General features: G+C 35.2%; 2 protein-coding genes across 12 annotated transcripts in view; both read right to left on the bottom strand.

The window, feature by feature from the left end:
• The window catches only part of LOC123529390 (ELAV-like protein 1-B), a 28,929-nt gene extending 15,324 nt beyond the window's left edge, over positions 1 to 13,605 (bottom strand). For 3 of the 11 annotated variants that reach the window (XM_053525553.1, XM_053525559.1, XM_053525557.1), the window contains exons 1-4: positions 13,482 to 13,560; positions 5,897 to 5,916; positions 3,275 to 3,339; positions 1,324 to 1,386 (exon numbers count right to left, since the gene is read on the bottom strand). The gene's annotated coding sequence lies outside the window, so the exon portion shown is untranslated. Of the gene's footprint in view, positions 1 to 1,323; positions 1,387 to 3,274; positions 3,340 to 5,896; positions 5,917 to 13,481 lie in introns of all 11 variants that reach the window. The other 8 variants (XM_053525555.1, XM_053525562.1, XM_053525552.1 and 5 more) reach the window with 7 other exon arrangements.
• Positions 4,930 to 5,880, bottom strand: LOC128548820 (ELAV-like protein 1-B). The gene has a single exon (XM_053524310.1). The coding sequence runs from the start codon at positions 5,878 to 5,880 to the stop codon at positions 4,930 to 4,932; it is 951 nt and encodes a 316-aa protein (XP_053380285.1).
• Positions 13,606 to 14,344: the final 739 nt, after the last annotated feature.

Here is a 14,344-nt window from a genome sequence, read left to right as displayed (position 1 = left end):
ACATTTGCCTCACCCAGCGATCAAACTTTAAATCTTTCCATTCATATCTTTTCAGACTTCGAAGTACTTCCATAAATCAATAAAGTTTATATCAGATCTTAAAAATTGCAGAAGGACATTCAGAACATTTTAGGACATACATGTAACTCGTATGCCAGAAGGGCAAATCTGTACAATATCCCACCATTTTGTTGAGCAACAAAAAACATTTTAAATACAACGAATAGCTTTCATACAATAACTGAAGTAAAATAGAATACATCTATACAGATTTTATAAATAAAATAAACACAAACTTGATGTTAAAACAGGTATAAAATAAACATAAATAACTAGGTAAAATACGCACATGAATGTTGCTCATGAAGATAACAAGGGCTGGCTTAATTTAAGCATCTGTATCTCCAGTAGGTTGAAAAGTCCCCCTTAAACCATCAGAACAGTCAAAGAATTGCTTTAATTAAAGAGTTTGCATGGGAGATCAATCTCCTAATCTGAGATTTCTGATAGTAATCCGCACATAAATCAAGTCCCTCCTCTTAAAGACAGCCTGTACTTGTGGTAGTCAAGGTTGAAAATAAATGACCAATTTATTTTCAGTCATCATCAAATGTTTTATAAATAATGGCATTTTGAATTAACCCCCACAAGGAAAATTTTTTCTCACCAGTACCAAGACTAAACACAGGCGAATGGTTTAAAGTTCTGGAATATTATCCAGAGTTTGGCAAGCATTTCTCCGAGACTGAATCACAAACCTGTTGTCACTGCATATCTACTATAAGCTGTAAACCAACTACAACCATTTTATCGTCATTTCACGACGCAGAAGACATGATTGTGTAAAGTTTGAAAGCATTTAACCAAGTAGTTTTATAGAAACCTGCTTACATGCAAAACTTTAACCTGAACTTTGTAAAGCTGATGCCGACAACAGGGTGATATCAAAAGCTCTACTATTTGAAAATTTCAAACAGTCAAGCTAACAGCCAGGCAGTATATGAAGGTTTACTTACAATCCAATCCTCATGAGCAACATTTTACATACATAACAATTATATAAGTTATAACACTTACTTTATTTACTTTAAAATAAAACATAGTACTGAAGGAATCTCTCTTTATAAATCTATACATGATAAACACAATATGTACACATATTATTGTTCTACATTCCCCAATAAAAATACATTCATCATACTGAATACTTGTACAAAATAGCCATATGATATACAAAGTACATAAAAGTCTAATATAGGTATGTAACATAATACATTACAAGTGTTCAAATTTCTGTTTTAAAAAAAAAAGGAAAAAAATTACCTGTTTTACGTCCTTGATAAAAAATGCAGAAATTGTTGGAAAAAACTCTTCTTGTGGAAAAATCTATGAAAAAAAAAATGCAAAAAAACATTGTTAAACAAACATCAATTATTGCATTATAAAACATGATTATGTTCAGTAAAAAATGGTCCTAGAATTATTCTTTAACCAGTATTTACCTGTTGAAACTCTCGGACATTTTTGAGTATCATACATATTCAATATGGATCAATATTCATTGGGGTTTTTTTCATGGTTCTTTTTCAAATCAAACAGCAGTATTTTTATTATAAACTACTGGCTGATAATGTTTACATTTTTCACTTACCAGTTCTTAAATAAAGTTTACCAGCCCGAGTTAAAATCTCAATTTTCAAAGAGCATCCAAAAAGAGTAAACATTGTCATTAAACAAATGTTTTGTTGGGTTTAACATCTCACCGTCACAATTAGAGGTCATATAGCAACTTGCCGGCTTTGGTGGAGGAGGAAGACCCCCAAGTGCCCCTCCATAATTTTTTTCAGGACGGGCACCTGTGTAGAACCTTCCACCTTCTGTAAGTCAGCAGGATGGCTCCCTCACATGAAGAATTCAACACCCTAATGAGGCTCAAACTTACATTGGTGCGGGGCAAATTAGCCGCTCGGCTACCTTAACCACTGGGCCACAGAGGCCCCCTGTTCAATTCATTTCATGCTTTGCTAATGTAATAACATTTCTAACATCTAAATATGAACTTCTAATCACAGAAGCCATTGCCATTGGTTTTAAGTGCGTTATTACTTAAAACAAGAAGCTGCCCCCGGGGGCATCCTTGTCGATACAAAGCAACCTAAGTCCAAAACGAGGTCAAGTTCAAGGTCAAACTGAGGTCAGGTGATGTCTGAAGATGAGGAATGGTCACAGGTTACATCTGCATTAGTATCAAGTCATTCTAGTAAGGGGTATTGATGCTAGACGAAACGGTCCCATTTGGTTAACCTCGTATGGACAGACGAACAGGACAATCACTAGATGCCGGGGGCATAAAAAATGATCATGGCAAAGACCCAATGGCTGTTCTGCAGGGGCTGTTCCTGTCTCCCTCTAAGAAAATGTCTTTCAAATTGTGAACTTCTCCCCTATTATGGACTCAACACCAGAAATTTTATTCCACTCTGGCCAAATGTCACGAAAGACAGACACACCCCACTTTCCTTCTTTGAGAAGACACTTGTTCTTTACTTTTCGAATTCACATATTATATAAATCTGACACGTACTGAATAGTTTTTGAGGTTTGAGTGGTGAATTTCAGATCACATGGACATAAAGGTTTCCAGTATTTACAATATTTGAAACAACTCTAAATGTAGATTCCTTGCACAGAACTGACTCCTTTTTCAATTACCTGATATAAACACGTGTATTCCACTTTCATATAAATGCATGGCTAGATCTTTTTTTTTAGATGTCACTGTTCATGTCAGTAAGTTGTCAATGGCTTTCAAGACATCCAAGGGTTTATAATTTTGTGCAAGTAAATTTCATAAATTGCTATTACTTTATATAAAATATGCCAAATGGTCAGTTGAATTTTTCTAATCAAAGCAGTATACCAGTGTTAAAAACGCGCCCCTTCCCCTGCTCAGGTTTGGGTACCAGTCTCAAAACGCATTCTTAATATTGGTCAACTTAGTCTCAGTAGGTTCAAAGCAGCCAATCAGATGCTCTTCTTCCAAGACTTTGGAGATGCTGGACTCGACGCAGATGAAACTATCCCCCAAAGCCAAGGATAAAACTGAGTTTGTAAAAATATATATGAATTTGATTGTGGCCACGGTACAAAGCCTCATCCAATCTGAACTTCCAACAAGAGTCCTAATTAAAGTGCCAATGACATTTCCTAAAACCTAAAATCTGGGTCAATATATCAAAACCAAATTTCTGTTAAATGGACAAAAAAAAATTACCTGTTTATTTCTGGTCGCCTATCAAAAAACTTGGATTCTTGAAAAAAATTCCCACACAACTCACACTAAAATATGAGAAAAAAAGAAAAAAACATGAAAATTTTAGCAAAATAACTTCAAGAAAGCAATGTAAGGATAAAATTTTAAGCTGGAACTGGGTCACTCCATTGGAAAAGTCACATGTAGCCTAAAAAAAAAAGAAAATTACAAATGCAATCATGCAATTAATAAAAATGTATTTTTCATAATTTAGGCAGTCGATGGTAGACAAGTCACACAGCTGCTTCCTTCTGAAGTGGAAAGGTTAAAAGCTAATGCATTTTTTTTATTATATTTCCACCATTTATTCTGGCAACAAATTTCAAACCAAAGAAATAGTTATTTCCTTGACTAATCAAAATCAGGTATTTCTGAAACCAAAGCCAGTTTGCAAATTTTTCAACAAAATACTGTATTCCCTAACCAGAACATCTCCTTGGTTTCCCAAAATTTATCGGGATCAAAACTGGCCAAGATGTCAGCTTGATTCAGATTTGTAAAGAAATACATAAAATAAATTGGTCGAGTAGGGAAAACGCAAGTTTTTTTGTGTTATAACACCTGAAAAATCCCTGTGGATCAGTTGGTGCACTAAGGTGAGGGACACAGAGGGTACCAACATATCCCAAGGGATTCTGCAGATGTCTTGACACAAAACAAATGTGCGCTAACGCTTTTCTAGCATAAAACGTGTAAAAACCTAAAAATTAATATCTTGTCCATCAACGAATTTACGTCATTAAATGTTCATGAAACGCATAAGACTGTCAGCGTTGTTTGATCAGGCTGACATCATTTCTTTTTGAATTATCTGTTACAGGATTGTAAAATACTTTTACGCTTTGCAGGGGAACGCACATACATTAAAGTGTTAACGGCACACTTCCGAGATTCTCTTTGTTAACAAAAGTTTATTGTTAAAACATTCCCTGAAACGACAAAATGGCATATTTAATTATTTATGCTAGAATATCATTTAAAGCATTTTCTATCAATTCACTTTATTGGATCTTAAAAAATAATGGAATCTGTAAAGGAAAAACAGTTTTACCAATGTGCCTGTTTTGTAACAAAATTTTATTCATAAACCATTTTCTTCATGAAAATGTCAAGCATTTAGCAAGAAACACAATGAATCGTTATAATCGAACTATACAATGTATGAAGTGTCCATAAAATTTTCTGACCAGTTTTTTCTTATACTGGCATCTAATGATCTATCTTTTCAAGGTTCACTGTGAAAACTCCTTTGATATACTCAATATGCTTGATAGAGTACTTTTAAATATTGGGAAAAAATCAAACCTACTTATAAACAAGTCTTCTGGTGTTTATATTTTTTTTTTTTGTCTAAAGTTCATCACAGTTCATAAAGTCCTAAATGCAAAGAGCGAGAACGCATTTTCTACAGATTCTCCTGATTTGCCCCTTAACCTACATTTTTTTTGTACTGTACAAAACATTAGAAAAAAATAAACAGGTAAGTGGCACGTGCTTCTTGCCTTAGTGTCACAGGTTTAATACAGAATAGTATGTTAGTATATGTGCACAACGTAGACAACATCTAGCAAAAACGTTTTGTCGAAAAGCTACCACAAGATGTGTTTTCTTTTAATTTAACTGTATTTGAATCGGACCTGCAACTGTCTACCCCTATAAAACATTCCATCCATTGTAAAAATTGCATTTTCAGCTGCCTGGTATGTATCGAAATTAAGAAACGCGTAACCTTTACATAACTGGGTATTCATATCGCGTACAATGTCTATTTTCTTCAGTCCACCAAACTGCGCAAACAAATTATAGATCTCTTGTTCACTGATATATTCTCCAATGTTGTACAAAAACACACAAGAAGGATTTGGCCCTTGTGAAATGACGGGTTGAATTGTACGACCATGACCCTGCTGAGAATGGGGTCGAGCCACCGCGTATGGGTGGGGTCCCCGGGGCTGGGGTGTGGGATGTTGCTGGTCCGATGACTTCTGCCACTGAGGCCAAGTCTTTGGTTTCACACTCTCTTGATCTATCTTACATTTTATCTGATCATTAGAGTTGTCTGGCTTAAAGCCATTCATTTCACTCACAGCTCTTTGTGCATCGGCCCATTTCTCAAAAAACAAAAACCCCATCCTACGAGATCTGCCAGTAACACTGTCTGTCAATAAACGAACTTTTACTATATTCCCAAACTTAGTGAACATGTCTCTAAATTCCTCTTCCGAAGTTTTCGATGGAATCTTATGTACTGTAACTTTAGTTGACTGTTTAATAGTGTCATCAACTGGTTCTGAGAATGCGACTCTCAATTTCTTCTTCCCCAACTGCAAGCCATTGACTTCATCTATTGCCTTTGCTGCTTCTTTCCGGGACCCATATTCCACAAAGCCAAATCCAATGCTTTTGTTAGTTTTCTGATCTCGTCTCACACGCGCTGCTTTGACGGTTCCGTAAGTTGAGAACATAGATTTAAGCTCCTCATCAGCTATATAATCTGGTAAATTGTTGATAATCAGGGTAGTGTGTTGTGCCATTGGGCTACCAAAACGTAAACCACCAGTCGCCATAGCAACATTCACTTACCGATCATAAGTCTGTATGCTCTGAAAATACACAATATTTTCAAATTTAAAATTTAATCACTGGCATCCCCTTTTTCGTAACTAATGTTTATAATCCATTTTGTAATTATTAATAAATCAAAACTACATTGTATTTAGCATGAAATGAACACTTTTGCGTGAGTGGCTGCACTTTTTAAGTTTTCCGATTGGATTACTTCTGCAATAGTTATTTTTTCCTTACATATTCCCCAACAGTGTGATTTACAAACTTAAAACAGAAACAAATGAATGCAAGTCTCAAAATTAAGCAGATTCACAGTATGTACAAATATGTCCATTGACATAAATTTGACAACCACATTACAAAATATATCATCAATTCTAATTGATTTGAATGAATTAAGAATATACATGTATGTATAGTACGAGACAAAAGTTATTTAAAAACAAGAGCTGTCTCCATAGGAGGACACATGCCCCCGATGGCACTTTGAATGAATAGTTATGGCCGATGTTCGAGTTTAGGACTTTTGAACTACGGACCTGGGTCTTGCACGCGAAACGTCGTCTTACTGTGCCACACATTCATGCGTAGTTATTTTAAAATCCATGCATGAATGACAAAGATATGGACCGGACATGCCCATCATTGCACTATCATGAAATATGACCTTTAACGTCTAAGTGTGACCTTGACTTTTGAGCTACGGACCTGGGTTTTGCGCGCGACACGTCGTCTTACTGTGGTACACATTCATGCCCAATAATTTTAAAATCCATGCATGAGTGACAAAGATATGGACCGGACACGCCCATCAATGCACTATCATGAAATATGACCTTTAACGTCTAAGTGTGACCTTGACCTTTGAGCTACAGACCTGGGTCTTGCGCACGACACGTCGTCTTACTGTGCCACACATTTATGAGTAGTTACTTGAAAATCCATCCATGGATGACAAAGATATGGACCGGAAACGCCCATCAATGCACTAGCATGAAAAATGACCTTTAACGTCTAAGTGTGACCTTGACCTTTGAGCTACGGACCTGGGTCTTGCGCGCGACACGTCGTCTTACTGTGGTACACATTCATGCCAAGTTATTTGAAAATCCATCCATGGATGACAAAGATATGGACCGGACACGAAAATTGCGGACAGACCGACAGACGGTTCAAAAACTATATGCCTCCCTTCAGGGGCAAAATAATGCTTATTTTTAGATTTTTTTTGACAAATCCATGTTGTTGTTTTTTTCTTTAATGAGAGAAACGAAAATTTGCTAAACAAGGCCAAACACTTCTCTTCATGCTATACATAACAAAATACCTTGATTAATGCACATGAATACAAGTGTGTTGATATTGAATAAAACAGTATCACATTTAATTAGTAAGACCATAACACGACTGATTACAGACATAAAAATTTCCACTGTAAAATTGGATTTATTTGTCAAAGCCAGTAATCACTAGAGGTGCTTTTGAGAAAAGTTCATGTCTCCCACAACTGCCTAATCATCTGAACAGTAAGTCTGTCTTTATATACTGTTTACGTGTTAGAGTAAGCGGCCTATTGGTAATTCACATGTTGGAGTAACTGGCCTATCAGTAATTATGTTCAAGGGCCATAATTCCAAAGTGCCTGGGCCGATTTGGATAGTTATCGGACTTTGCCGAGGACTTATTGGCAAACATGTTTTGTTCAAGTTTGGTGAAGATCGGATGAGAAATGTTCGACTTATGCGGACAAGATTTGTGAGACTGAACAGACAGAGACAGACTGACAGACACACACAGACAGGAGTAAATCAATGTCTCCCACTCTTTATCCAATTTTTTATTGTTTTAAAGTAAATATGACACCATTTAACATGATAAACTTTTTAAATTTACAATAAATTTACTAGTTTCTGTTTTATGTTTCCACCAAGTAAAAGCTTTTTGTGAATTTTCAACACGAATAAAAGCAACGCCATATAAATTATTCATAAATATACAAAGAAAGTTTGAATTTCAAATCTGGACAAACACAAATATGTGATATAAATACATTATAATTATCAACACATATAACATATTGCTCTTTCTTTCTAACACTTTTCTCAAACATTTTCAAATGCAGCTTTTCTTTTACATAAAAGCAATCCGAGGAAGATAGCATCAACACTAATTAAACATAGTCTCTTTTTTGACCTCTTTTAAGCTACTAGACCTGTGAAGACAATTTTATATTTCTGGTAGTGATAAGCATTCCCCAGAACTGGAATTTAGCATGCCCAAACTCTAAATGCTATTGGAAAAATGTGTGTGGTTTTTCCAGATGCTCGCAAATTTTTGTGAAGTGCCAAAAAATAGTCAGATAAACATTTTAACTCGATTTCAAAATGACCAACTTGCAAGGTGCATCAAATCTTGAAAAGAAAAAATCAATTTAACCAAATTTCTTAAATCAGAATTTAGAGTATCATTTGCATTAAACTCGACCAAGAGTTGTCTAAGCAACATCAGTATGTTTGATGACTGGAAAGTATTCTGTGAAGTTTCAATCGAATACATAAAGTAGACTATAGTTAATGAAGTACAATGTGATTGTTCTGCGCAAAACTCTCTAGAAGATATTTATCCGCTAGAAAATGTTGCATTTATTCTTCTAGGTTTTCAAGAAATAATGGATGAAGGAATATATTTTCTTTTTATTTCAAGAAAATAACCCACTGATCACTTGACTGTGGGACTTTACATTTTTCAATAGAAGTATAATTTTCTTATTAAAAATATGAGCAAGGGAATAAAAGCCAATAAGGCAGACATGTCCAAATCATGGGATTACAGGCACCAAACACCTTATAAATGCCTTCAGAAAGAGAGAGCGAAAAAATAAATACAATTCAATAAAATGAAAATATAATATATATTACCTTAGCAGAAAAAGGTCTCGAAAAACATTTTGTATGTCCATTTTGCAAAAAAACTTCTGCGATGATAGCCAGTGAAAAGAACAATGAAATATGAATGCATACATATAATTTACAATATACATATTATGAAATATACATAATAATTATACACATAACATCAAGCAATTATATAGTCAACAAATTAAGCCTTCAAATACGACAAATTACAAAATACATAATAAATTCTAAAAGGAACATCTTATATTGTTCATCTGGTCTACATAATACATATGGTTTGTTTGTACAATACTAGTTCAAATATATATCAGCCTAGTCCAAATGCTAGGTATTTCAATAATATTAAAAACAACAGCTGTCCGCTCTACTATTCGAATCATTGTCCCAGAAGCTGAAATATTACCCTAATTTAAATCCTAAAGGGGATATAATTTTGCAAAGTACATATCAGTTGAGACTTGATGCCATCACCTAGTTTTATAAATCAAAAGAAACATGTGAAGTGTTAATTCAATATTTGCACTAGTTTTTCAGATAGTATGTTGCATGCAAACCTTTAACTAGGCATAGGAAATAGACATCAATATAATTGCACCTTTACTAATCTTACCAGGTGATCTGTATTACAAACTGCTTCTATTGTGACATTTTGATACAAGCAAAACTGTATTATCGGCACTATAAGATATTTACTGGTATTTAATTTTATTATCGGCTTGTTAAAAGTTATTTTTTTTACCGTAAGTAAGTTGACAAAATCATATGGAGCAGGTTTTGCGGGATAAATCAAACACATAATGAATACATCCTAAATGTTTCTTTTGTGCAAAAAAATATGATATTGTGTCTGAAACCGTTTTCATTTTCCACTCAATTGTGCAATTGCAAGGGAAGTAAACTAATAGATATCTCTGCTTATAAGTAATAGCCCAAAACATTCTTTGTGAGTCACAACTTTAAATTAGATATTAAAACTGTTGTTATTGATACTAACAAAACTATTATAAATTTCACATTTGTGAAATCACTTTTTTGGTTATTCAAGGACTTGGAAATCAATTTCTATACTTTATTTCTGTATTTCTATCAATGAAAATTTTAGGGTCTATCTCTACTTTTGACCTGGATTTTCTTTTCTAAGTCCAAAAGGGGACATAAAATGGCCATAATAAAATATAATAATAATATAGTATCCAGAACTAGCCACCTCATTAACAAGTTACCTACCGTGCTGATCGGACCGCGGTAATTTCAACTACCGTATTTTGGGGCGTATAGGTCGCACTTTATTACTCATTTCGCTGCCTGAAAAAGTTCCTGCGACTTATACAACAGAACAATGCCAGCAGTTTTTTTTTCAGGCCAATTTTCCGGCTGTGTCTCTCGCAAAATTAGGTGTATCTGTTTCAAACTAACAAAATGGTAAAAAAGAGCTGTCTCCGTAGGATGACACATGCCCCCGATGGCACTTTGAATGAATAGTTATGGCCGATGTTAGAGTTTAGGACCTTTGACCTACGGAGCTGGGTCTTGCGCACAACACAGCGTCTTACTGTGTCACACATTCATGCATAGTTATTTTAAAATCCATGCATGAATGACAAAGATATGGACCGGACATGCCCATCAATGCACTATCATGTAAAATGATCTTTAACGTCTAAGTGTGACCTTGACCTTTGAGCTACGGACCTTGGTCTTGCGCACTGCATGTCGTCTTACTGTGGTACACATTCATGCCAAGTTATTTGAAAATTCATCCATCGATGACAAAGATATGGACTGGACACGCCCATCAATGCACTATCCTTTAACGTCTAAGTGTGACCTTGACCTTTGAGCTACGGACCTGGGTCTTGCGCACTGCATGTCGTCTTACTGTGGTACACATTCATGCCAAGTTATTTGAAAATCCATCCATCGATGACAAAGATATGGACCGGACACGCCCATCAATGCACTATCCTTTAACGTCTAAGTGTGACCTTGACCTTTGAGCTACGGACCTGGGTCTTGCGCACTGCACGTCGTCTTACTGTGGTACACATTCATGCCAAGTTATTTGAAAATCCATCCATCGATGACAAAGATATGGACCGGACACGCCCATCAATGCACTATCCTTTAACGTCTAAGTGTGACCTTGACCTTTGAGCTACGGACCTGGGTCTTGCGCATTGCACGTCGTCTTACTGTGGTACACATTCATGCCAAGTTATTTGAAAATCCATCCATCGATGACAAAGATATGGACCGGACACGAAAATTGCGGACAGACCGACAGACCGACAGACTGACAGACGGTTCAAAAACTATATGCCTCCCTTCGGGGGCATAAAAATATCAGTTTCAGCAGCGTTTCAAGGAATAGCGGTTATTTTCAATAAAGCATATCATAAATATCCCATACATGCCATTAAAATTACGAATGACTACAATTCAAAGCCGTCATTGCAGTCTGAATTGTTTGTATCTACTTTTGTTTTACTAGATCTACGCCTTTGACAGGTACATGTACACAGAGTTGGATAAAATCCGGACAGATCCGTCCTCCATTCCAAACTTTGTTTATAATAATTCGAAGTGTAAAAAAAACTGAAAGATAAAATTTGTACTTTTATTTTTACATAAAAATCCCCACCCCCCACCAAAAAAAACAACAGATATTTTGTTATCTTTTTTGCACTCTGAATCAAAGGAACGCAAATATTTACTTAATGCGGTAAGGTGTTAATAACTGCTGTGCAAACAATTCACACTTTAACTTGCATAATTACAGAATGTAAACACAAGCCGACTGCCACACAAATATTTCGAAAGGATGTTGCCTGATGTTGTCTAACTGTTCCCAATTATTTTAAGTACAAATGGCATTCATTTTCAAAGGGAAACAACTTTTTCCGATTATTTTAAGTAATCTTTGAGAAAAAGTTGTCTCCCTTTGAAAATGAATGCCATTTGTAAAGAAAAAAAGATAAACAATTGCTGAAAACTATGTTCCACCTTGTTACGTGAAAATTCACCACTCGCACGCTATTGCAAATGCATCAAAACAAACATGTGTAACAGTTCTTTGAAAATGGTGAGTTTTTAAAGGCGTTTAACTGTCCGGAAGTGGAGCCCCTTTAGGCAGCCCTTTTCCGGAATTCAATGTTTATATCAGTATACTGACACTTGTTTCGTAAAGTAATATACATGTTTTACATGCTGTTCAATTTTCATGTCAAACAACTCTTTCTTTCTATGATTTGGTGTTGTTTGATTTTTGTTTCTCAAGGCCTCCATCGAAACCTTAACCAAGAAATCTGATATTTTCTAAGTCCAAAAGGGGCCATAAATCTTGCAAAAAGCAGGACGGAGTTATGTTTCTTGCTATACAGGGTCAACTTATGATGGTGAACAAGTTTTGCAAGTTTTAAAGCAATAGCTTTGATAGTTTAGGATAAAAGCTGACCTAAACATAAAACTTAACCAAGAAAACTGATTTTCTAAGTCCAAAAGGGGCAATAAATCTTGCAAAAAGCAAGATGGAGTTATGTTTCTTGATGTACAGGGTCTGCTTATGATGGTGAACAAGTATTCCAAGTTTCAAAGCAATAGCTTTGATAGTTTAGGAGAAAAGTTGACCTAAACTTAAAACTTAACCAAGAAATCTGATATTTCCTAAGTACAAAAGGGGCCATAAATCTTGCAAAAAGCAAGATGGAGTTATGTTTCTTGCTATACAGGGTCAGCTTATGATGGTGAACAAGTATTCCAAGTTTCAAAGCAATAGCTTTGATAGTTTAGGAGAAAAGCTGACCTAAACATAAAACTTAACCAGGCAACGCCGACGCCGACACCGACAACCGCTCAAGTGATGACAATAACTCATCATTTTTTTTCAAAAAATCAGATGAGCTAAAAAACACATCTTCTTTTCAGACTCAAGTCGGTTCCCAATACAACCGTTGGTACAAAACAGTTTGGTCGAATATAACACTGTACAGCGACTTGTACGCTAGAACTTAAAATTTTCTGACCATTTCCAGAGCAGAAATTATGTGCGTACTATACATTACCGCGACCAATACACACCAAATACGGTTTTATTTGTACTCGCAATAAAATTTGTGTGATGTTTTTATCTAGATATCTACTAGCATAATATTTTCGTTAAATCTACTCGCATAATGCGAGTGCAAAGATTCTTTTCCTTTGCATGTGGCATTCCTAGTTAATTCTAGAGATGTAAGTCACAAGCAGGGATTCAAACATATATCTGCCAGTGACAACAATTACATGTCAATGTAGATGCAATACCTACAAAATTTAAGCAAAAAATATAACTATCTATGAACTACCTTTATGAAAAAGAAACATGACCTAAATTTTCATATTTTTTCATATCACTAAGTTTTTAGCAGCAATGTCATCAAGTGTTACAACCTTTTACAGACTCGCTGTCAGGTTTTCTGATTATCAACACCACAATCTCCAATAATGACGAAAAACAGGACTATAGAAGTATGTTTTTTTTTAATCTGCTAAATTTTACCCCACCCATTTTCTTATAAACACAAGGACAATTTCTTTCAAATTTCGACGCATTAGAATGAATGCATTTTAACGTTAACATGTGTTCAAGTCGAATAATGGTTTGCGCTTTGCTTTTGCAAACTGACATTTCAAAATTTGATACGTACCAAGAGCTTTTATCGATTGAATTTCTTAATTTTGTGGCACGCCGGGTCGAGAAAATGGCGGATGTCTGACGTCACAAAAATTAATCAATTTGCGGACGACTTTTATAGCCTGACGATATCGTTATAGTCATCAGTTATACAGAGGTTGAACACTACTAAATTAGGCTATTCCTGGTTTTATCGTCAATTTACCTGTTTTCATTCTCTGTTTATTTTAGCTCCAGCTCGTGAATGATATCATCACTGGCACTTGCAATGAATTTGGTATATAAGTAGTCCAACTCATGACGTAATTATCACTTTCATTTCATTTCAGCCTGATATTACTAGAATCATGGACTGGGACTAGTATATAGTAGTCCGTATCCGTGACTCTAGATACCTCTCCTGACGGTCCGTCCACAGAGGAGGTAACTAGAGTCACGGATTGGGACGAGGACCATGATGTGGTAGAACTATTTTAAGTTTCAGTCAAATTCATTAAGTAATAACAAAGATAATATAGTGAAAGTGCACCACAATTAACCTGAAATTCAAAGTTAAAAGGAGACATGTTTCATGAAATATTGGTGCAAGAGATATGGCCCATGTGTCATATGATGAGTTATGATGTGGTATCACTATTTGAAGTTTGAATGTAATATGCTTGGTAATAACAGAGATGGAGCGAAAGTGCATAAAATCTTGAACCTGAAATTTGAAGTAAAAATGGGCATAATTCATTGAAAATTGGTGCCACAGTTATGGACATATATTATAGTTATGTGACATTATTAAAAATATATCTGTACAAGTGATTTAAATGTGTTATTCCGCCTATATGAATTCAATAAAATTTAACCCCCAAAAATGTGAGCAAGTGA

The sequence above is a fragment of the Mercenaria mercenaria genome, chromosome 15 (assembly GCF_021730395.1).
Source record: "Mercenaria mercenaria strain notata chromosome 15, MADL_Memer_1, whole genome shotgun sequence".
In the NCBI taxonomy this organism is placed as follows: Eukaryota; Metazoa; Mollusca; class Bivalvia; order Venerida; family Veneridae; genus Mercenaria; species Mercenaria mercenaria.
Note: the sequence above shows the minus strand (reverse complement) of the source record. Positions and strands in the feature narration are given on the sequence as shown.

What these genes read in the sequence shown, in the direction of transcription:
- LOC128548820 (XM_053524310.1), bottom strand. Translation starts at nt 5,880, where the DNA reads ATGGCGACTGGTGGTTTACGTTTTGGTAGCCCAATGGCACAACACACT.